Source organism: Manacus vitellinus, unplaced genomic scaffold (assembly GCF_001715985.3).
Source record: "Manacus vitellinus isolate BGI_N305 unplaced genomic scaffold, ASM171598v3 scaffold_36_pilon, whole genome shotgun sequence".
Lineage (NCBI taxonomy): Eukaryota > Metazoa > Chordata > Aves > Passeriformes > Pipridae > Manacus > Manacus vitellinus.
The window spans coordinates 6,218,849-6,242,659 of NW_021940508.1; the positions used below are offsets into that span (position 1 = coordinate 6,218,849).

At 54.6% G+C, this 23,811-nt stretch overlaps 2 protein-coding genes across 2 annotated transcripts; both read left to right on the top strand.

The window, feature by feature from the left end:
* The first annotated feature begins 1,462 nt into the window (after positions 1-1,462).
* LOC103761168 lies at positions 1,463-11,516 on the top strand. The gene is made up of 9 exons (XM_018077174.1): positions 1,463-1,574; positions 6,593-6,838; positions 8,487-8,777; positions 9,043-9,140; positions 9,390-9,579; positions 10,169-10,271; positions 10,677-10,723; positions 11,135-11,209; positions 11,350-11,516. The coding sequence occupies exons 1-9, from the start codon at positions 1,463-1,465 to the stop codon at positions 11,514-11,516; spliced, it is 1,329 nt and encodes a 442-aa protein (XP_017932663.1).
* A 2,611-nt stretch (positions 11,517-14,127) lies between these two features.
* Positions 14,128-23,591, top strand: LOC103761166. The gene is made up of 11 exons (XM_029961564.1): positions 14,128-14,239; positions 15,699-15,941; positions 16,680-16,970; positions 17,340-17,437; positions 18,740-18,960; positions 19,069-19,149; positions 19,275-19,542; positions 21,997-22,036; positions 22,294-22,399; positions 22,479-22,525; positions 23,022-23,591. The coding sequence occupies exons 1-10, from the start codon at positions 14,128-14,130 to the stop codon at positions 22,519-22,521; spliced, it is 1,503 nt and encodes a 500-aa protein (XP_029817424.1). The 3' UTR covers positions 22,522-22,525; positions 23,022-23,591.
* The last annotated feature ends 220 nt before the right edge of the window (positions 23,592-23,811 follow it).

Consider the following 23,811-nt stretch of genomic DNA (forward strand, 5'->3'; position numbering starts at 1 on the left):
AGTGTACAGGGCCAAGAAAAGCCTGGTTCCCAAAGCTCAGGGATCTGACAAGGAAACAGGGAGGACATGACAGTGCTGCTGCTTTTCTTGCTGCAAGCTTGCTAGAAGACTTTACCCCCATTAACCTTACTGTATGTGGCACAGCTGGACTTGAAGTACTGATGTTCCCGAATGGATCTTAGGAGAGATCTAGTTTACAGAACCCCTCAGTTGCTGCTTTACTGCAGTAATACAAAGAGATACACCAAGCGCTGTCCTAAGGATGGTGATTCCCTGGAAAGGATCTGCCCTGGAGCTCTGGGCCAACCAGTCCCAGCTTGGTAGTGAAAAGCACCCTGGGTGACATCACCCAGAACACTGAGAGTGTTGGACCATGAGGTGATTGTGCTCCTCTGTCCAGAGAAACACAGAGAGAGAGAGGCTGTGTGAGAAAGAGGAGCTGCCCAGGAGAGCTGCCAGAGCACAGGGAGCCAGGACTCATGGAAGCTTGAGGCCATATAACAGTGTGTGAGCTGGAAAGGCACCCAGAGAAGATCTTGTGGTGACATCTGCAGTGACAGGAGACTGGGGGAGCATGAGCAACCAACCTTGGGGTTACAAACCAAAATGGAGAGCACTCAGACAATTTTCTCCTATACTCAAAGACCCTGCCTGATCTCAGCTGTGATAGGAACCAGACTTTTCCATCCAGCTCCAGAAGACCCTCTTACTCCCAGTACTGTGTGCACTATCCATTCTGAGACATTTCACATCCTACAAGACACTGACAAAGTGTAGGTCAGAGTAGGGTAGAAGGAAAGGTTTGGAGGAGAAGGAAAATAAAAACATTTCCGGGTTCAGGAGCTTGTCAGATCTGAAAGGTCTACTGGTGGGGTTCAACAGCAAGAATGTTGCAGCTGCATCAGTTCAAGGTAAAAAGAAGAGGGATTTTTGGAAGTATTTAACAGATATGTAGATGTGGCACTTAAGAACATGTTTTAGTGGTGAGCTTAACATGCTGGGTTAATGGTTGGACTCGATGAATCCAAAAGTCCAAAAAGTCTTTTCTAACCTAAATTTCAAGGCAAAATTGATGCATGATGAGAGCACCTTGGTGTGACCTTAGGCACATGAGTCATGAGGGTGATCCTTAACATTCTCCGCTGGATCTGGAGGGAGAGAGAAGAGAGATAGACACGAGAAGGTTTTGGAGGTGCTCATGGGAGCAGGGCTATGGGAGTCTGAGGTAGCCAGCAAAAACTCTGGACCAAGGCGCCCAGGAGACCCCATCCCACTGTCTGTGGGAAGATGGGTGAGAAGCAGCCCTGTGGCTGGTGCGACGTTCTCTTTCCAAGGAGGAAGCTCCTTGCACCACATGTGATTTCCCTTTTTGCCTGTTTCATTTCTGTGTGAGCACCTCTCCTGCGGTGATACCTTTCCTGAGTGCCTCAGACTGAGTCCTGCCTGGGGACTTCATGCCAGCATGGCCCTGCAAGGGCTGGCTCTGGCATTTCTCCTGGTTCTTGCTCCTCTGCTGCTTGCACGGGGACAGATGGACTACGATCATATGGATCCAAGGGTACATAAGGAAGCAGGTAAGAGTTGATTGTGCCCCTCTCTTACAGAAGTGGTTCTGCTGCTCCTCTACCTGCACATTTGCTATGCAGCTTTACCCTGTTCAGCCCACAGAGACTGTGTTAGGAGGGCTGAAGCTGGCATCTACGTCAGAGACACTCAGGCATCCTTTGTGTTGTGGTGGGGTGAAGCTCTGTTTGGGATGGAGGACAGCAAGCCTCAGTGTGCTGGGAAAGCTTCCATGACCACAGAAGCTGCAGTGTCCCTCCGGGAAGTGTCCCTGGGAGCAGGAGGTGGCTGGTTCTTCTTATGCAGTAGACAGATGAATCTGAAGTAATCAGAGCAGTGGTGGCCTTTCTGGGCAATCTGAGCAGCATCCCTGTCACAGAGGAAGGTGGTGGTGTTCATCAAAGATGTGGGGAGCTGTAACATGATTCTCTGTGTTAGCTGGGATGCCTGCTCTCTTCCATAGTCCCTGGGGTTGAGGGAACTGTGGTTTGATGGGATTGTTCAGACTATGAGGCTTGTTCTGCTCTTTCTCCATGCCAGAAGGGCTCAGGGCACCTCCTGGGTCTCTGCTGGGCTCTTCCTACAAAGAATGTGGGCTTTCCTACAGTGACTATGTGCTGTGGCCTGGGGTTGCCAGTACCTGTTGAGATCCCCAAGGGGTACAGCAGGAGCGACTGCTCTTTGCACCGGGGCTGGGGGATCTGAGCTGTGAGTCATTCTCTCCACAGGGAGATGGAAGCAGAAGTGGCTTGCCACGTCATTGGGTCATGAGTCATGCTGCCCATCACTGGTGGCTGGAGGGATGCTGCCATTCCAGCAATGGGCATCTCTCAGCTATCCAGGGCAGGTTGGAGCCAGTTCCCCTCGAGTCAGCAGCAGCTTCTGCCCCCCCTCTCCCATTTCCTGCAGCCCATCTCTGAGAATAACTCAATAATCACAGCTCTCCCTTTCTTAACCTGAGGAGGCTGTGATGGGCTTGGTAGAAGCATTAGCTCTGAGCAGCTGGGGGAGATTTCTTGGATCTATGTCTGCAGAAGAGGTGTGAGGCATCAAACTGAGGTTCTGGCCTCCTCCTCTACTGTGCCACTCGCTTCTGGTACTGCAGCACTGGAGGAGGGCACTGGGATGTGGATTACGGCTACCCAGCAAAGCTTGCCTCCACCTGCCCTGATGGGAAAGCCCTGGTGCAAATCCAAGTCCCCACAAGGGCTTTTGCTGCAGCTGGCGCTCTTCAAGTGTCATCAAGGAACCACGTCTGCCATAGACATGTGCTCTTTTCACTTTGTGTCCTGTGTCTTTGCTCTTCAGCAATGGCCATGTGCATCTGAATGATCCACATGTATTTTCTAGGCCAGACCTAGACAGTGGCCATTGCTTGCTGACAGTGCCTATGGCCTGGTTTTGTTGACCTTCCTCTCCCCACTGAGGTCTGCATGAGCCAGCCATTGCTCTCATTTGCTACATCCCCTCCTGTGCCTTGGCCTTGCTAGGTGTACTCTCACTGGCTCTTCTGGCTGAGTGCTACCTGCTTGTCACTGTGTCCTCTTGAACTGCATGTCATTGTCAGCCTCCTGACTGAGCCAGGCTGTACTCTTACTACATTCTCCATCCTCCTGTGTAAGGGTGTTTCTGCCCAGCCTTTCAGATTGTGAAGCATCATGGGGACACCCAGCCCTCAGAATTTGTTTTCTGACAAGTACATATAAGTAAAAACATTCTTCCCTACAGGTAGAAATCTGCTCTTTGGTGTGTGGTTTGGTTTTGCACTACAGAGGGATTTCTTCCCTGGTGTCCCTGGTGAAACACTTCGTGCTGGACAGGCAGCCTGGACTCTGCTAGGGTGGGAAGGATCATAGAATGGTTTGTGTTGGAAAGGACCTTAAAGATCATCTCATTCCACCCCCTCTGCCATGGGCAGGGACACCTTCCACTAGACCAGGTTGCTCAGAGCCCCATCCAACCTGGCCTTGAACACTGCCAGGGGATGGGACATCCACAGCTTTTCTGGGCAACCTGTTCCAGAGCCTCACCACCCTCAGAGTAAATAATTGCTTCCTAATATCTAATCTAAATCTCCAATCTTTTAGTTTAAAACTATTCCTCCTTGTCCTATTACTATCTTTCCATGTACAAAGTCTCTCTTCCTCTTTTTCATAAGCCCCCCTTAGGTATTGGGAGGCCACAATGAGGTCTCCCTGCATCCTTTCCTTCTCCAGGATGAACAACCCCCACTCTCTCAGCCTGACTTTACAGTGCTCCAGCCCTGTGATCATCTTTGTGGCCTCCTCTGGAGTTGCTCTTACAGGTTCATGCCCTTCTTAGGTTGGGGTCCTCAGGGCAGGATGCAGAGGACAGAGTGGAGAGGAAGAAAGAATACCCTCCCTCATCTTTCTGTCCATGCTGCTTTGGACTCAATTGATTTCTGGGCCGTGAGTGCACATGGCCAGGTCATGTCCAGCCTCTCATCCATCAGCATTCCCAAGCCCTTCTCAGTAGGGCTGCTCTCAATGAGTTCCTCTCCTAGTCTGCACTCGTGTCTGGGACTGACCCAAAAGGAGCCTGGATGTCACCTTGGGGCAGGAGTGCGAGGATGTGTGTTACTTCATGGGGGTTTAATGACAGCAGGGGGGAAGGTGTGTGATGGGGATGCCTAATGAGGCCAAGACCAAGTCAAGGGTTTCAGGTCTCTCAAGTGTTTTGTCTGTCACAGTGAAATGTGTGATCTGAGGGCACTGGGAGAGATTCAGCTGTCGGGGAAGAAGTTTCATGTCTGCACCATGAGTGTGATGTCTAAAAGGATGGGGCTGGTGGCCACGGTCCTTTGTGGTGGAGAGCTGGAAGCAGGGTAGAGGTGATGGCATGAAAATCTGCTGCCAGATAAGGGAAGTGGTGATGCCTCTGTTCTGGTGTAAAGTAGTGCAGACCCATGAGTGCTGGCTGGCAGGAAGTGGGGAGCTGTAGAGACACATGTAGCTGAAGAGAGGTGTTTCATCCTCCTTCAGAGAAGGCCACCCCCATCCCTGATGCCTCCTCACAGACTCGTTTTGCATTGAGTGAGCAAGTCTAGGTGACGTGTCTACCAGGGCAGCACAAGGCAGACTCATTTTGGGTGAAGTGCAGAGTCAAGGCCAAGTGCATGGAGTAGGGTGAGCTTTGTGGCCAGTGGTGTGAACATAGGTGGTCTGAGGGTACACTGAGTGTGTTGTCCTGAAACCTTCTTTTCTCCAGTGTGGAAAAAGCTGATCCACACACAGAGTCAAGGTATTTGATTTATTTACAGTTCTGCAGAGAAAGGTGTGCTAAGTGGCAAGTCCACACAGCCAGCACCCCGAGGCACACAAAAGCAGCTAACACAGTTACAATCTTAGGCTATTAGCATATCTTACTTAAGTCACTACTTGGCTAAATTGCTATGGCTCATCCTTTCCTCTCTTCAGTGTAAAGGCATAGTGTCCCAATAAATCATGGAGCATGCTTGGTGAGTGGTGGTATTTTTGAGGCCAGGAGGTATATGATCTTAGGATGTGGATTTGTTACCATTCTAAAGAGCAAAATTTCATCACTAGGGCAAGTTCTCACAACAAAACTCTTTGTTAGCTCATCATTAAACATCCTACATAAGAAGGGTGTTATATTTTTTTGTTCTCCCCCTTCAAGCATGTAGACAATTTATTTTCTGTTTTCTTCATTCCTGTGTTTATTGCTTACATTGCTGAACTGCTTTGTTCTTTCTCTTGCTACCTTGAAAGTCTACACCTGTTATTCACCATTGCTGCTGGCTGCCATCTCATGGGACCAAGTCAGGGGAGTCTGCAGTGGCAGCAGAGACCCACTGGGTCTGGTGCACTCTCACAGCCCCTGGATTAGGGGGAGAAAGCACAGGAGAGAGCAGCATCCACCAGGCTGCTGGATCCCCTTCTGGCTGGGGTCCCTCCACAGCACAGGAGTGGGCAGGAGGACCTGTGGATAACCCTCCTGCACTGCACCTGAGAGTGCAAGGAGGGATAATGCACCTGGGCTCTGGGGCCTCATCCTGGGAGGTGCCATCTCTGCCACCCCTCTGAAGGGAGGGGGACCAGCAGCCCTCTGGACGGGAGCCCCTCACCCCTGAGGTTGCTGCCGGAGCCCAGTGACCCTCAGGGCTCTCCCTCTTGGCCTTTGCACACAGAAAGATGTAAAGCTCCCTCCGACTGGGACCCCAAGCTGCAGTTTACCCCAAACCAGAGGAGTTACGCCTTGAACCAACTGGTGCAGCTGAGCTGTGCTGGGAAGTTTGTGCCATCAGTCCCCCAGATCAGATGCATTTCCAGCGGGACCCAGACCCTGTGGAATGAGACTGCCACCTGCAAGGGTAAGCACAGCCCTGCATCACCCTGACCTGGGGTCCTGACCTGCCATCAGACCCTCTGTGACATGGTCATGCTTCAGCCCCCACTGGGTGACAGACAGTCTGGGAACAGGAGACCTGGATACTTTGGCTTTCCTCTGTGTCCTGAAGTGATGGGGCTCTTTTTGTCCCAACACCCTGCTGTGAGTGCCTGCTGGGATCTGTGCTCCTTGGGAGGGGTTCAAAGGCAGGAACTCTTCCTGGCCAGCGTTTCCTGCCTCTACATGGAGAGCTGCACCTATGAAGCTGGAGGAGGAATAGCTGCAGATGTTCAGTTTGAGGCTTTTGCACTTTACATTGCTTGTTTTCCTGGGAAGCTTCTCTGGGGTTTGGGTTATCTTGGTTGAGTTATCCTTGGTGTGGAATGTTATCACTGCTTCATGGCTCGCCTCGGCAGGATGGACCCAAGAGAATGCAGGCTCAAACACCCCATGTGTGGGTGGAATCCAAGGAAGGCTTGAGAGTCCTGGAGATGTGGTGAGAATAAACTCTGTGCCCTTGAACACTGGGAAGATGGTGGGAGTAAAGGGATTTTTGTGTGTGTCAGTGTAAATGGTCAGAGTGATAAGGAAGAGAGAGCTGTCCCAAGCCTCATTTCATCACTTCCCAGAAATACTCCTCACTCAATTTTTCCTTTGACAGAAATATGCCAAAGGCCTGCTTGGTGGGACCCCAGACTCCAGATGGCACCAGCCCGTGAGAGTTATACAAAGAATGAAGTAGTGACTCTGAGCTGCAACAATGGTTCCCAGCCATCTTTCACTCACATCAAATGTGCAGAGAGGGTTCAGCCATGGAATTATTCTAGATCTCTAAATGCAGATGTGTGGCTGGGGAGAAAAAGCAGTGATGTCTGGATTCACATTGAGGGGAACATAGAGTGCATTGGTAAGCAGGGTGTCAGGAGGTGCTTCTTACAAAGCTCTGTGGTCAAATCCTGCCCCTTTCATCCATCTCTGAGCTTCCACCATCACCACTGTGGCCAGAGATGCGCTTCTGATGCTTTGTTGGGGACGGTGGGATCTCAGTACTTTTGATACCTGAGATAATTCCTCCAGTGAATTCTGGCACATCCTTGTCCACCACATGCCTGGATGCGTCCCAGCCCAGGCTGACACTCACCCACAAGGAGAGACTCATCCCAAAAAGCCTTGCCAAGGGGTCCCATCCTAGCAGATGGAGGTGTCACTTTTCCTCTCCTCCTCACGTGCTGGTCCCCCCTCTCAACCCCTGCTGCATACTGTCTTTGCAGACCCAGCTTTGGGGCTCAGGCTTTATGCCTTCTCAGGAGGAGTTAGGGTGTTGTCATCCTCCCTGAGGGACAAACAGGGCACCATGGCTAAATGCTGGTCCATCAGTCTCTGGGCAGGCTTTGTACACAGCATGAACCCCTTGTGGGTGCCCCTGGTCCCTGACTCCAGCTCCTCTTGGCCTTTCCCAGGGGTCTGGGGGAAAGAGGTGTGGGATCCTTCTCATTCTCATTCCCTTTCCAAGAATGTGGTGTGGAAGGGCTGCTCTATGCAGTGTCCTGGAGCTCTCTCCTTTGCCCTGCTGGGCCAGGGCAGGGGATGCCCTGCTCCATCCCCTGGCACACCTGGTGGAGCCACCCTCAGCCCTGCTAACATCTTCCCATCTTGTTGGTGCAGAGAAATGCCAGAAGCCTCAGTGGGACCCCAGGTTTATCTTTGACCAAGAACAGGAGACCTTCAACCCAAATGAAGTGGTGAATGTGAGATGTCCTGAGGGGCACAGGCCTCCACCCATGGAGATCAAGTGTGTGAAGCTGAAGCCAAGGAAAGGTTCCACGATTGGTCGCAGTGGCTGGATAGTGAGGAATGGCACAGGCAGCTGGCACCCTATGGAGGAGAGCTTGACCTGTGTGGGTAAGTAAGCGAGCCTGCCACTCTCCCAGTGCTCTCCCCAGGCATGGAGAGCAGGGCTGCATGTGTGCCACAGCATCAGTGCCCCATGCTCGGGATGGTCAGGGTGTGGCATGGGCATTGACTCCAGAGGAAATTGCTGGATACATCCCAGGTTTGTGTCCACACTGCTGGCAGCTGGGGCACTCTGCACAGTGCTGAAGGGGACAAATCCTCACCACTGGATATAAAGCACCAGACATCATGCCCAGGCCAGCCAGAGGGGTCTGCCTGGAGAAGGACATGATAGCCCAGGAGCAGAAGGGCAGGGCCCTCCTCTGGCTGCTGAATTTGTTGGCTAAGTCACTGCTGGTAGGAAATGGACCAGTCACCAGATCAGTGGCTAGCCCCAGGGTGGTGGCAACTGCAGGGTGGGTACAAGTGCTTGTTCTTACCATCCCACAGTCACTGCAGCACCTAGAGCACCCCTGGGGATGGTCCAGGGCCAGAGGAAGGTGCAGGCAGTGCCTGAATGTAGTCTGGGAGAAAGCAAAATGTCCATGTCCACTCTGTGCTGGGGACAGGCTAGTGAGGGAACAGTGGGGGTGATGGAGTTTGGTGTCAAAGCTTGGAGGGAAAGGGAAGAGAGTGACCCTCTGGCAATATTCCCTTCACAGATGTCCTCCAGGTTGTTCCTGAGACCCTGAAGATTACCAGCACCAGCATCAAACTGAATTGGACCTGCATGCTCCCTGACACCTGCCAGAATATTCGGGCCAGGTGCCGGCTGGAGGGGCATTCTTCTCCTGCCTGTGAGGCTGAGGAGGTGAAGGGAGAGGAGATGTTACAAGGTCAAGAGGGAACTTTCACATGCCCACCTTTGCAGCCCTTCACTGTTTATAGTGTCACTATCTCCCTGCTGCCCAGCACAATCCTGTACACACGGTTCCTCAGGACAAAGGAATCAGGTATGTTTACATGAAATGGAAAGATGCCCTTCACCCTGAAACTCATCCAGACATCCTCTCTGTCCTGTCAGCTCTTGGGACTGGAGCTGCTTGGAACCTGTGGGGATGGGGGGAAGGGGCTGTGCAGGGCCCTGCAGCAGGGCGCATGTCCTCCTCAGTTTTCCCCTCATCACCACACCATTGCTGCTGCAGCAGCACATGCAGCCTTTGTGGGGGACAAATCCTTGCCAGCCCCATGCATGATCCTGTCCTCCTGTGCTTCCAGTGCCAGACAAACCAGAGGATCTGTGGCTGAATCCCACCTTGGGATCTCTCAGGTGGAAGGCGCTGCCCTCCTGTAAAGGGGAGATCATTGGATACCAGGTACTAGGGGACCACGGAGTGCCCAGAGATTCCCTCAGCTTGCCAGGCATCTCCCCACCTGGAGCTCCATGCAGGCAGCCTGAGGAGAGGTGTGAACCCTCCTTGACCAAGACCTATAGGCTGTACACTGCTGATGTTTCTGGTGGGGCCAGGTCCCACCAACAGCAGGAGCCCCTCTGCACAGCTCCCGCCCCGTGCAGGAGCGGGATGTTGGTGCTACTCCCTACCAGCTCACTGTCCTTCCTCCAGCTGAACATCACCACCATGAGAGCGGACGACGGCAGCTTCCTTGAATTCAAGCAGGTGTTGGTGAACCAGTCGGTGACTGAGTACACCCCCCGCCAGACAGCTGGAAGCAAATACGTGGTGACTGTGCAGGGCCTCACAACAGCTGGTGCTGGGGCTGCATCAATGCTGGAATTTCAAGCCTACGTCTTGGGTAATGGTTCTTCTGCCCTGGGTCTGGTTGGGGTGGCCTCCCTGGGAGTGAGTGCTGACTCTGGAGCAGCTTCCAGACTCACATGTGCACCCCCCTCATCCCCACCAAGACAGAGGCAGGGAGAGTGCGAGCACCCTCCCTCAGCTCAGCAGTGGGTGTGAGGCTGGGTGAGTCCTGCTTTGCAAGGTCCCCAGAGAAGCTGCATGGCTTCAGCTCCTGTTTGGGCCTTTGATAGGAGACCTGCCCCCTGCATTTGGGTGCACGGGCAGCTCAAGGTCAGAGAGCACTAGGGTTGCAGAGCCGGGGTCTGTGAGTCCTCCTCCTGTGTGCAGGATGGTTGAGTAGGCTGCCAGACCCTCCAGCTGGGGACATGGGGCAAGTCCCTGTGCTCCAGAGCCTCCATCTGCCCTGCCCAAGCAGACATGGTGACAGGGGAAGACTATGCCTTGCTGCCTGTCCCTGCAGCCAGGGCAGTAGAGCATGGACACACATTTCTACACATGTGCAGACACCCAGTGCCAATGTTGGGGCCTTTGCTTGTGCATGGCCCAGGCTGTGGCACCCACTCCTGTCCCTGCTTTAGTTGCAGGGCAGCCTCTGGGCCCATGGCCTGGGTCAGCGGTCACAGTAGTCGTGGTGGTGCTGGTGCTGGTCCCCTTGTCTGCAGGGATCCTGTGGTTTGTAGTGTCCAGGTGAGTTGGCAGGAGACTTGGAGTCTTGACTCTGCTTCAGGCCATGCTGTGCCATGGGCTGGGAGAGGATGGAGAGGGGGTCCCCAGCTGCTCATACCCTTCTCTGGGTGCAGAGGATGCAGATGGCTGGTTCTACCATATTTTGCCTCTAGGGCTCCTAGCAGGGGTTCATAAGTGTCTTCCCCAGGACTGGGACAAGGACCATGTGTACTAAGAGACCCTTTCCCCTTGTTGCTGTTGCTGCCACCACTGCTGTCCCCTGGGGTGGATGGGCAATGCCTGCCAACTCTGGAGAAACTCAGAGGGAGGGTGTGCAGAACCCTCCAAGCCTCTGCTGCTGGGTTCAGCAGGGTTGGGCCCACATCAGCCTCTCCCCTGACTCAGGGCTGCCCTTTGCCTTCCCAGGAAAAAGAAGGTCTTGCCCAGCAAAGTTGAGGAGGATGATTACACAGGTAGGACACCATCACAGAGACAACTGTAGGGCTGGAGGTGGGAGGGGAGCAGGTCTATTTCAGGAGGGATTTGTTGGCATTCTGAGGTGGCTGCAGGCAGCCCAGCTGGCTCTGGCTGACCTGCCAGACCAGCATGTCCCACATCTGCTAATCCCAGCTGAGAGCCTGCTCCAGTACCTCTTCCAGCAGCTCCTGGCTGGGGTTCCCCTGTGGTGCTGATGAGGGCTGGGAGCTGCCTCTCGTGCTCACCTTGTCTGGGGTAGGCAGCACCTCTTCACAGCCCTGCTGCCCTGATGGTGTGTGTCCCAGGGTGCCCTGGAGCCCCCAGTGATGCTGCCTGCCTCAGGCTGCCCTGCTCCTTCTCCTCAGCCCCAGAGTCCTCAGGTTGTCTCTGCCATCTTGTGCCCCCAGAGCTCCAGCCCTATGAGAACGTACATGAGGATAATTACTGCGTGATCAAGACTTTTCTGGCACAGAAAGATGCAGGTAGGAGATGGATTGCCCTGCCTGTGTTCCACACATGGCACACAGGGAGCGTGGACTGGCATCTGGGATGGTGTGCATGAGCTTCCCATGCTGCTGAGTGCACACAGCAGCCTCTGTCCTGGTGCCCTTGGTCTCCACAGGTAAATGTGGCCACGCTGGAGAGCCAGTGCCCAAGCCCCTGCCTGTCATGGAGTCTTCAGGAGACAGTCAGAGCAGTGAGGGACAGAAGAAGCTGGGACAGGCATCAGTGATGGTGGCCCTTCCCTTCTTGCAGCTTGCTCCTCCACCACTGCAGGCAGAACCATGAAGCTTGTCATGGGTTATTGCTCCCTCTCAAATTTTCTCCCTCATCAGGCTCCAGAATCCTCTGTCACAGCACAGGAGCAGCTCAAGGCCTGGGATGACCTGCTTGCACCAAAGAGGATGTGGTCTGGTAGTTCCCCAGTGCTCTGGCAGAGCCACCTCACCAGCATCCTGGTGCCTGCAACTGTCCCCTGAGACTGGATCCCAACCCCTTTTTCCCCACTCTATATCCCTATATCCATCTAGACCCTTCCCTCTGCTTGAGTTTGGCCCAGCTGTGTTTCCCTGGAAGCTGTGCTGCTGTATCTGAACAACCAATAATAAACTGTTTTATTTCACAGGGGCTTTCTGGCCCGTGACAGCTCCCACCTTGTCGTGGTTCCTCCTTGTCTTGTGTGTGAAAATCCTGACCCCATGAATCTTCACAGAGGAGCTTGGAGTAGGCTTTTCCAGCCTTCAGCAGCCCTGAGGAAGCACACCTGAAGAGCTGCACGCTCTCAGTGCAATGCTTTGGGTTGCTGCTTTCCCTCCTCCCATCCTACATGGGGCATGTAGGCACGGTCTCCACTATGCCTAACTGGACCTCTGTGTTGGTCTGTGCCGCCCTCTGGGGGTGTAGGTGCTCATCTCCCATTTTGTGAGGTGCAGTTCACTGCCCTCTTGGGGCATCCGCATCCTGCAGCCTTTGGGATCTGCTTGATCTTGGCTGCTGCTGCTGCCCCAGCATCACCTCCAACACCGCTGTCTCTCCCACCCTGTGGGATGCTGGTGTCCAGTCCAGCCTGGGTGCTGAGGGACAGCCCAAAGGCTCTCCTTCGAGAGGGGCACACTGCTGGAAAATGGGGCAATCAACCACTGTCTTCTCCAGCTCCATGTGTTGCCTGGAATATTTCCATCTCCTTCTCCTGCGCTTGAGCACAAAAGCTCACCTGAGTTCCCCGGACTTGGGTATGACAAGCTGGATGTGTGTTGGGCTTTTCAAAACCTTGAATACAGGGTGTCATGGTTTTTTGCTTCAGTGCTGTCTTTCTACCTGACCAAACCTGCTGATATGCGTTGCAACCTAGAGGCTGAGGGACAGCGTGAAGGTTCTCCTTGAGGAGGAGCACACCACCAGGAGATGACCTCTCTCTTCTCCAGCTTTTTCTTTAGCCTGGGATGACCTGCATGTGCTGGTAAAGACATGTTTTGACAGTCCTTCGTGTGAGCTGCCTGCCCATCATCACGGTACCCACAACTGGCCCCTGGGAACAAAGCATCTGCTTCCTATGGACTGTTGCTGGTGTGTGATCTTCGTGCCTGATGGAACTGCTCTTGATGGGTGTTGAGAAGAGGCAGGAAGAGCAACTCAACCCTGTGTGGCTGCTGCTGGTTGAGAAAGGACAATGATCAGGGTTGGGATCGGGGAAAACAGTTGACACCTTCTGGATTGCCCTGCTTCCCACTCCATATCCCCATACCCAGTCAGACACTGGGCTGTCAGCCTCATTAACTTCATCTGCTCTGTCTGGACAATCAATAAAAGCTTGTGTTTTGGAGTGGGCTACCTGCTGCCCCCTCCAGCTCTTGCCTAGTCCCCTCATTGCCCTTGTGAGGTCCTGCTCCCCCTGAGGTGCTGAACTAACAGCACCTTCTTGAGGGGAGCCATGAGCAGGGCTGTTGTGGCCTGCAGCTGTGGCTGACAGCACCACCAGGCCTTCCAGGATATGTTGGGAAGATCTGACACGTTTGGATGGGATATGTGTTGGGAACCAGCGAATGGTGGTGCCCCCATTCCACTCATTCTCCATATGAGCGTGTTCGGTGCGTGTGCCCCAGGCAAAGCTGGGGGACAAGGTCTTTGTGCCTCTGCAGGGCCCCATGTCTGATCACCCAGCCCTGTGGAATCTGAGACATGCCAGGTGGATGGGAGGTTCTAGAGGAAGAGAAAAGAAGTGGCTGCTGAGGAGCAAGGGGGATGGCTTAGTAGCCCTGAGGGTTTCCTCAAGCACTCAGCTCTCACTGTAGGGCAGGGTGGTTTGCATTCTTGAGGACAGAGGACAGTGCTGCCAGGCTGAGGGGCCGCAGGAGGAGGAGGTAGCTGTGGATGGAGAAGCAGGGAAGGATGAGAGAGTGTGTCAGCTGAGCGTTTCTTTCAGAAGGCCCATAGACTCTTTCAGATGTTGAGCTACTTGCAGTTCATGTCCCCATTCTGATCCCTGCTTCTGGCTAGCTCTTTATGTGCTTTCTCAGAGGTCCCCCATCTCCTGTGATCATAGACGGGAAGTGACTCATCATCACTCTAAAACCCACACAGTGTCGTTGGGAGGCACTTGGATATTGCCTAAGAAACAGTAACTGGGAAGGTTTTGGGGGGAACTCTGCGATCTTGGTAACAAGGTTTCTTCTGTTGAGTCCCAGAGCTTGGATGCTCCTAGGGTGTAAAAAGCAAAAGGCAGAAGTGCTGACAGTGATGGGAAGTTCCCTGCCCAAAGAGGAAGCCTCCTGCATCTCATGAGGAGCTGTGTCTGTTTCCTTCCTGCGGTTGCAAGCCTTGCAGTCAGCTACGGATGCCTGAGCTCAGAGGCAGCAAGTGGGGCTGAGATTTCGGTCCTGCCTGGGGACTTCATGCCAGGATGGCCCTGCACTTGCTGGCTATGAGGTTTCTTCTGGCCCTTGTATCTCTGTTGTCAGCACAGGTCCAGGGAGAACTTGATCCCAAGGTCCAAGGAGTGTCCCAGGGAACAGGTAAGAAGCAGTTCCTTCTCATCCCTGGGGAGATTTTGTTGCCTTTCCTCCTGCAAGTTGGACATGCATCTTCACTGCCTGCAGCACTGGGCTGGAGTCCAGATGGACTGTGTCAGCTGGGGTGCCTGCTGTCTCTGGGAGACCTCGGGGCAGGAGCTACAATACAGGGTGGGTTCACTGGGGATCTGTGGGAGAGACAGGTTTGGGCTGGATGGTAGGGGATGGATCATGCCCTGTGGCAAAACATTTTGCCAGTCGGTCCCTGGAGGCTGTGGACATGAATCAGGCATGAATTCACATATCATGAACCCAGGAAAGGGTCTTCAGGGAGCAGGGGCATCATTTTCTGTACACATCATCTCCCCAGCTGTGCCTGAAGGGCATTGTGCCTGCTGAGACCAGAGCAAGAGGGAACCTGCTGCTGCTTTGTCACCTGGATGGGCCGGGCTGGGGTCAGTGGCTGGTGCCTGTGCATGGGGTGGGGCACAGCCATGTGCCAGTGGGACAGAGCTGTTGGTTGTGCTGCTCAGATGGGCATCTCTGGCCTTCTGCCATCAGGCTTGTTTGAGAGCAAAGCCTGACCAGGAGTGGCTTGTCACCAGCATTCGCCTCTGGGGCTGTTCAGAAGATGCTTTGAACTTTCTGACATCCCTTGTGTGCCCCTCTGGGAGAAAGGAGATTGTATTTTAAGCACTTTCAGGCCTCACAGAGCCCCTTGCAGAGGCTCAAACAGGCAAGGGCTCCTTCCAAGGGCCAGCATTCTTTTCTGGAGGAATTGTTGCCACAAAGGCTCTCCCTGCAGCATTTGACAAATGGCTGGGAAAAGCTGTGCCTGCTCAGCCTAAAGGATGGTGAATTTGGTGAGGAGAGGATGCGAAGGAAGAGGGCTTGTGGCAGGAAAAAGGGGCAGGAGCTGTGCTAAAGCAGGGGATGTGAATGGAGAAGGCCTTGCTCCTCCCCATGTCCCACTGCACAGTGGTGTGGGGCAGAAGGAGAGTAGCCAAAAGACTGACTGAGTCAGAACAGGGAGCCCAGAAGGGTAACAGGGGCATCTCTGATCCCTGTGGTAGGGATGAGCCATGGCTGAAGAGACATACATCCCAGCAGGACAGGTGATACCATCAAGTGCAGCTTGAGCTGGGATGGGTGACACGCCTGAAGGAGATGTTGGAGGGAGTCTTCCAGTGCAGGGCTGATTGTCCTGGCAATCTCCTTCCTGGGGGCTATGGTGGAGGAAATAGAATGTCCCCAGACACGAGGCTGGATGGGGGAGGTTCATGGATGAGGGATCCTTCACACTTTACATGCACAAGGAAAGCCCCCTCCCAACATCCTGAAGTGGATGTCACCTTGCCTCTCCCTTCAGGGGCTGGAGGGACAGCTGGGCATTTATCTCCCACCACACACCCATACCCCAGCACCCTCCAGCCCAACTAACACCCACTTTCACCTCTGCCAGAAACGTGCCAAAGGCCCCCTTGGGCCTCCATCTTCCAGCTGGCACCAGACCAGGAGAGCTACAGGAAGAACGAAGAAGTGATGCTGAGCTGCCCTGAAGGTTTCCAGCCATCCTTCACCCATGTCAAATGTTCGAGTGAAGTCCAGTCCTTCACTGATGGGAAACCTGTCTACAGAGAGGTTTGGCTTGGAAGACATACCAGAGGTGCCTGGATCCGCATTCGCTCCAGCATGGAGTGCCTTGGTAAGGCAGGGATGAGGAGCTCTCCTGGCTGCCCCACCCTGCCCTTCCTGAGCAGGGAAGGCAGCTGTGTGGGCACAGCAGGTTTCTGGCTCTCTGCTGCCTGGGGAAATGGCACGTGCTGCTGAAGGCAGTGTCAAGGCAGCCCCTGCGCCTGCCCTGAGTGCAGCCTGCAGCTCACCCCTGGAGCTGTGGGCAATAAGGGAAGGGGCTTCCTGAGGACTTCTGGCCAAGAGCAAAACATGGGAGAGTGAGGAGTGGTGGAATTTGTGGTCAGCATGGCATCCCAGTGGGGGCAGGACTGGAGGGCTTTGCTGCCTGTGTCCTCTCAGATTGTGCAGCTGGGAGTACCACAGCTTGTTCCCTGTAGGCTGGTCCCCTGTAGGCTCTGTGGCCTGGTGGCTGTAGGCTTGGCACCATGTCCTCACAGCTTGGGGTCTTCCTGTCCCCTCTAAGGGAGAACAGAACAGCACTTGTTGGACTTGCTGGGACACACAGACACCTCAGTTTGGAATCAAGGGGGAAAATTGCCTTGACCAGTAATAGTTCACTCAGTCACTCCCATTCCTTCCTGTCCAAACTCCTCCTGCTGCCCTACCAGAGAGCTGGAGTGTCCAGCTTCAGCCTCTTGCTTGCCCTCCCACCAGGCTGGGTGGTGACAGGGCTGTCTGACTGCAGAATCCTTGCAAGGCTGGCAGGGGCAGGAAATACAGTGACTCTTTGTCAATCTTTCTTTCACAGAAGTGCTTCAGGTTGACCCCGGTACCTTTGAGATCTCCAGCACCAGCATCAAACTGAACTGGACCTGCAGGTTCCCTGGTGCCTGCCAGGGCATGCGGGCCATGTGCCGCCTGGCAGTGCCTTCCTCCCCTCCCTGCGAGGCTGAGGAGGTGGAGGGAGAGGAGATGTTACATGGCCAGGAGGGAACATTCTCCTGCTCCCTGTTGCAGCCCCTCACTGACTACAGTGTCACCATCTTCTTGCACCCCAACATGACCCTTTTCTCATGGTTGTTCAGGACAGAAGAAACAGGTATGTGTCCAGAAGTACTGGGGAGAAGGAACAGTCTGAGGCTGTGTCATGGGTAGGGGAAGTGCATAAATGTCCCCTTCATCTGTCAGCTCAGCCTGATCATCTGCTCCTTGCAGGGATCAAGGCTGTTTATACCCTGTGGGGCTCTGGGGAAGGGGCTCTGCAGAGCCCTGCAGCAGGGCACATCCCCTCCTTGCTGTCCCAGTCCACACCACACTGTTGCTCTTCCCACTGCTGCAGCATGTGGGACAAAACCTTGATATGGAGTCCCCATATCCTGTCCCCTGGACAGGAGCTGCCTGCACCCTGCTCTGGGCTCAGCCCCTCCTCGTGGGCCCTGCGTGTGACCCTGTTCTCCTGTGCTTCCAGTGCCAGACAAACCAGAGGAACTGTGGTTGGATACCAGCAGAGGGTCCCTGAGGTGGAAGGAGCTGCCCTCCTGCAAAGGGGAGATCATTGGATACCAGGTACCAAGGGGCCACAGGCAGACCCTCATCTCATTGCCTGGAGTTCTGTGCAGGCAGATTGGGAAGGTGGGGAAGCGACCACTAGATCGAGCTGCAGGTCTCAGACAGTGAATATCTAGCTTTGAGAAGCACAAGTGTTTTCTATCTCATTCTCAACATTCTTCATGCTCTGGAAATGCCCAGAGGTGGTGGGTGCTCCCCACCCTCTGGTCTGACTTCCTGGGTCTGTTCTGCTTCAGGCTTGGCAGACCTTTGTGATGTGACGTGTCTTCTGGGGTGGTATCCAAGGGTTTCCTGTGCCTCTTGCATGCTTGTTTCTGTTTCCTGCCACAAACAAACCTGTGGGTTGAGTAATCCTCTGAAAATCCCTCCTGAAAACCTCTCCTCCAGAGAGCTGCACTGTTCCTTTGAGTTCTCCTCAAGGCATGGCTAGAAGCATCTCATCTGTCTGCGGATTTAGGACACTTTCCACAGTGCAACCCTACTTTCTAACAGGGGGAGGGAGTTGCTGGTGAGATGCACCTCAGTGTGTCCCACGTCCTCTCTGAGGACGGGTATCTCCCTGGTTTGACAGGGACCTTGTAAGGTGTTTCAGAACTATTTCCTGGAGAAACAGTCAAAAAGGGCACTTGAAAATGTTGCTTGTGAGACTGTTCTGCTGGTTCCCTGCTCCCAGACACCTTTGTTTGTGAAAAGAATATTTTTTCTGCTTTTGGTTGTCTCCTCTTCTGCATATGCCCAAGATGCATTTCCACGAAGGCAGCAAGTAAGAATGGGCATGGCTCTCATGACAAATTCAGATGATGCATGGGCAAATGGGGAACCTTCATCTGTATTACTTGGATGGAAGCTCTATGCCGTCTACTTTTTATGTAGACAAAACCTCCAGAGTCTAACCTTGCACAGGAGGAAAGAGAAGCTCAGGGTTCCTCTTGTGGAGCATGTCAACACAGTGACTGTGGTGTTGCAATACCATAGGGGTGACCTGTTCTTGGGCTTGGTACATGTATATTCACCCCTTCAAATAAACAGCCTCCCTCTTCCTTCACAGAGACTTGATTCTTTGCTTATGGAAGCAGACACTTGGACATCCTGAGTGTTGGCTCCAAATTCCTCCTCTCCTCCTCTTCTCTGCTTTGAGGTCCACACATGGGCTCAAGGATCATGCTGGTTCCTCTCCAGAGCCTTCCACAGCTGGGGCAGGCTCAGAGAAGGGGAGGCTGACAGAGGTGCTTTGCTCTGCCTCAGTGAGCTGTGGGCAGGTTGGAGCTGCTGCCCTGCAGCTCTGTCTCCTCTCCCCAGCTGAACATCACGGCCAGGAGCACACGGGATGGAGGCTTCCTGGAGATGGAGCGGCTGCAGGTGAACGGCTCCGTCACTGAGCACCGGCTGCCGGAGCACGGCCCTGGCAGCAGCTACGTGGTGTCCATTCAGGGACTGACGGCTGCCGGGGCCGGGGCTGCGTCGCTGTGGGAGTTTCAGAGCACAGGTAGGGCTCGCTGTGCTCCTGTCCCAGGAGCCTGGTCACACAGGAGCTGAGCTCTGCAGCCTGCACTGCCCGAGCCTGCCCCTGCTCAGCTGATGCTCATCTGCTCTTGCCCTCCAGACAACCAGCACCCTCTGGGCATCAGCTGCCGCAGCGTCCCTGACATCTCCCCATCCCAAGGGACGGCCGTGCTTCCCCTCCAACCCATCACCTCGGAGGGGGCCGGGTGAGTGCAGCCCCCGCACTTCTGACACCTCCACGTGGGTCTCCCCACCAGCAGTGCTTGCCTGCAGATGCCCCTGCTCCACTCTCCCTGCTGTCCCCCCGCCCCTCTCACTTTCGGCCCTGCAGGGAGCACCAGCTGGTCGTGGCCATGACACACAACAGCTCAGGGATTGAAAGCGCCTGCTTGGGGCAGCCACAGCCCTTCAGTGCCAGCCAGCAGCCCTTCAACACCACCCAGCAGCCCAGAACCTACGTGGCCGCTGTGCTCAACCTCACCGCCCCCATGGACTTCGTTTTGGGCAACGGCACCTGGGGGCAGGGCTACCACAACGCTGCCCTGCGCCCCGGCTGGGACTACACGGCCCTTCTGCGCCTCGTCCGCCGCTCACCGCAGGTACCCAGCGTGGGGCCTCCTGGGGTCTGGGGACACTGCTGGCCAGGGCTGGGCCCCTGCGTGGGTCTGGTCTGGCTGTGATGGAAAAAGACANCACAGGCAGACCCTCATCTCATTGCCTGGAGTTCTGTGCAGGCAGATTGGGAAGGTGGGGAAGCGACCACTAGATCGAGCTGCAGGTCTCAGACAGTGAATATCTAGCTTTGAGAAGCACAAGTGTTTTCTATCTCATTCTCAACATTCTTCATGCTCTGGAAATGCCCAGAGGTGGTGGGTGCTCCCCACCCTCTGGTCTGACTTCCTGGGTCTGTTCTGCTTCAGGCTTGGCAGACCTTTGTGATGTGACGTGTCTTCTGGGGTGGTATCCAAGGGTTTCCTGTGCCTCTTGCATGCTTGTTTCTGTTCCCTGCCACAAACAAACCTGTGGGTTGAGTAATCCTCTGAAAATCCCTCCTGAAAACCTCTCCTCCAGAGAGCTGCACTGTTCCTTTGAGTTCTCCTCAAGGCATGGCTAGAAGCATCTCATCTGTCTGCGGATTTAGGACACTTTCCACAGTGCAACCCTACTTTCTAACAGGGGGAGGGAGTTGCTGGTGAGATGCACCTCAGTGTGTCCCACGTCCTCTCTGAGGACGGGTATCTCCCTGGTTTGACAGGGACCTTGTAAGGTGTTTCAGAACTATTTCCTGGAGAAACAGTCAAAAAGGGCACTTGAAAATGTTGCTTGTGAGACTGTTCTGCTGGTTCCCTGCTCCCAGACACCTTTGTTTGTGAAAAGAATATTTTTTCTGCTTTTGGTTGTCTCCTCTTCTGCATATGCCCAAGATGCATTTCCACGAAGGCAGCAAGTAAGAATGGGCATGGCTCTCATGACAAATTCAGATGATGCATGGGCAAATGGGGAACCTTCATCTGTATTACTTGGATGGAAGCTCTATGCCGTCTACTTTTTATGTAGACAAAACCTCCAGAGTCTAACCTTGCACAGGAGGAAAGAGAAGCTCAGGGTTCCTCTTGTGGAGCATGTCAACACAGTGACTGTGGTGTTGCAATACCATAGGGGTGACCTGTTCTTGGGCTTGGTACATGTATATTCACCCCTTCAAATAAACAGCCTCCCTCTTCCTTCACAGAGACTTGATTCTTTGCTTATGGAGGCAGACACTTGGACATCCTGAGTGTTGGCTCCAAATTCCTCCTCTCCTCCTCTTCTCTGCTTTGAGGTCCACACATGGGCTCAAGGATCATGCTGGTTCCTCTCCAGAGCCTTCCACAGCTGGGGCAGGCTCAGAGAAGGGGAGGCTGACAGAGGTGCTTTGCTCTGCCTCAGTGAGCTGTGGGCAGGTTGGAGCTGCTGCCCTGCAGCTCTGTCTCCTCTCCCCAGCTGAACATCACGGCCAGGAGCACACGGGATGGAGGCTTCCTGGAGATGGAGCGGCTGCAGGTGAACGGCTCCGTCACTGAGCACCGGCTGCCGGAGCACGGCCCTGGCAGCAGCTACGTGGTGTCCATTCAGGGACTGACGGCTGCCGGGGCCGGGGCTGCGTCGCTGTGGGAGTTTCAGAGCACAGGTAGGGCTCGCTGTGCTCCTGTCCCAGGAGCCTGGTCACACAGGAGCTGAGCTCTGCAGCCTGCACTGCCCGAGCCTGCCCCTGCTCAGCTGATGCTCATCTGCTCTTGCCCTCCAGACAACCAGCACCCTCTGGGCATCAGCTGCCGCAGCGTCCCTGACATCTCCCCATCCCAAGGGACGGCCGTGCTTCCCCTCCAACCCATCACCTCGGAGGGGGCCGGGTGAGTGCAGCCCCCGCACTTCTGACACCTCCACGTGGGTCTCCCCACCAGCAGTGCTTGCCTGCAGATGCCCCTGCTCCACTCTCCCTGCTGTCCCCCCGCCCCTCTCACTTTCGGCCCTGCAGGGAGCACCAGCTGGTCGTGGCCATGACACACAACAGCTCAGGGATTGAAAGCGCCTGCTTGGGGCAGCCACAGCCCTTCAGTGCCAGCCAGCAGCCCTTCAACACCACCCAGCAGCCCAGAACCTACGTGGCCGCTGTGCTCAACCTCACCGCCCCCATGGACTTCGTTTTGGGCAACGGCACCTGGGGGCAGGGCTACCACAACGCTGCCCTGCGCCCCGGCTGGGACTACACGGCCCTTCTGCGCCTCGTCCGCCGCTCACCGCAGGTACCCAGCGTGGGGCCTCCTGGGGTCTGGGGACACTGCTGGCCAGGGCTGGGCCCCTGCGTGGGTCTGGTCTGGCTGTGATGGAAAAAGACAATGTTACACAGCATTTGCTCTTGGCCCTGCACTGAGAACCCAGTGGCAGGATCGTGTCTGTGGGGTTCTTGGCCACAGCTGTGGCACTCGGTGGTTGTGGGTGGGAGACCTTTGCTCCCAGGAAGGATGCTGGGGCAGGAGTGGGCTGAGCTGTTTTCCTGTCTTCTCCAACAGTCAGAGAAGTTCACCTGTGTCTGCTACAGCTTCTCTGTTGGTAAGTGTCTCTTTGCTTCTGGTGCCCGAGCTTCTCTCCCACATTTCCTTGGCTGGTCCCTGTGGAGAGGAGCTGGCCCAGTGCAGGAGCCTTTGGGTCTCATGTGGGACAGAGGACACTTTTTTCCCTACACACGGGGCGATCTTCCATCACAGAAAAAACCTAAGACAAGACACACATCTACACCCTTTGCCAACATTGGGGCCATGGCCAGCATGAGGCCCAGACTGTGACACCCACTCCTGGCTGTGTGTTAGTTGCAGGGCAGGCTCCGGGCACGTGGCATTGGACTGTGATTGGGCTGGTTGTGCTGTTGGCACTCCTCCTCGTGACTGCAGTGATCCTGTGGCTCGTGCTCTCCAGGTGAGTAGGCAGGAGACAGGTTCAGCAGGGACATGGGCAATGCCAGCCTCTTACCCAGGACTCCTCTCTGCCTTTCCAGGAAAAAGAAGTATGTGCCCAACAAAGCTAAGGAGGATAACTAAAAAGGTAGGAAAATGCAATTTCACAGACAACCATCACAAAGGCGGCTACAGGGCTATGTGTTACCTGGGGTGACAGCAGAGATCTCCCAGAAGAACCTGAGCTTCAGGAGAATCATCTGCTCATACTCTGCACTGACACGTCTCCCCATTTGCTCTAGCTGAGGATGGTCAGGATGGTTCTGCCCACTAAGCCCCACATGACAGGCAGTGCTCCCAGCCTGGAGCAGGGACAGGAGTGAGTAAAGACGGGAATCCCAAAGACTGGCTCATGGCTCAGTCCTTCAGGGGACCCATGTCTATGCCACCCCTCCCAGAGAAGAGATCTGCAGGGAATGGTCTCGGGAGGGTCAGGCTGAGAGACTGCTTCTCTCGCCAGGGCAGTGACAGGCACCTCAGAGGACCTAAGGTTGGGCACAGCTGGGATGAAAGGGTTGGGCTGTGGCAGATATTGCCCTATGCTCCAGCCTGTCTCTGACAATGGATGCCCTTGTTCTCCATAGGTAAAGGTGGCTAGGCTAGAGATCAGTCACTCCAGCCGCTGGCCAGGACCATGGAGACATTCAGAGCAGAGAAGGAGTGGAGAAAATGAGAAGAATGACCCCAGCTCAGTGCTGATGGCTGCTGTGCCCCTTGGTCTCCTGTGACTGTGACAGCGTGGGAGTCCAATTCAATTCATCTAATTTAGCAGGGCAAGATGAAAACAGGAGACAAAGGAGGATTGTGAGCTTTTTCTTTCCTCAGCACCTTCACCTCCCAGCTTTTGCTTACTGCTTTTTTAAGGCCTTTGAATTTGACTTTCTGCAGTTCCTTTTTTCAGGTTTGCTTTCATTTTTGCTTTCCTGGAAGCAGGATTTGTTTTTCAGATTTCCTAATCCCAGACTCACACAGGCTCAGGCTGATGGCATTCTCCTGCCATGCCCCAGGTTCCCAACTCTTCTCCTCCATCTCTGCTGATATTCAGCCAAACCCAGGGATTTTCTGGAACTTGGCCTGACTGGACTGTTTTGTGACTCTGCCTGCTCTGTCTGAATAACCAATAAAGGCTTGTGTTTTGAAGGGGCTGCCTGTCCTACTACAGCTCCTGCCTGGTCCTCTCATTGCCCCTCTAGGGTCACATCTCCCTGCAGGGAGCTAACTGCACCTTGTTGAGGGGAGGGCTGCTGTGACCCCATATTCCCTAGTGGTGCTTGACAGCCTCCAGGGCTGTGCTGGACAGCTCTCACATGAGTTTACATCAGATGTCTGGTGGGAATCCATAAAGGATGATGTCCCTCAACACACATTTTGGGC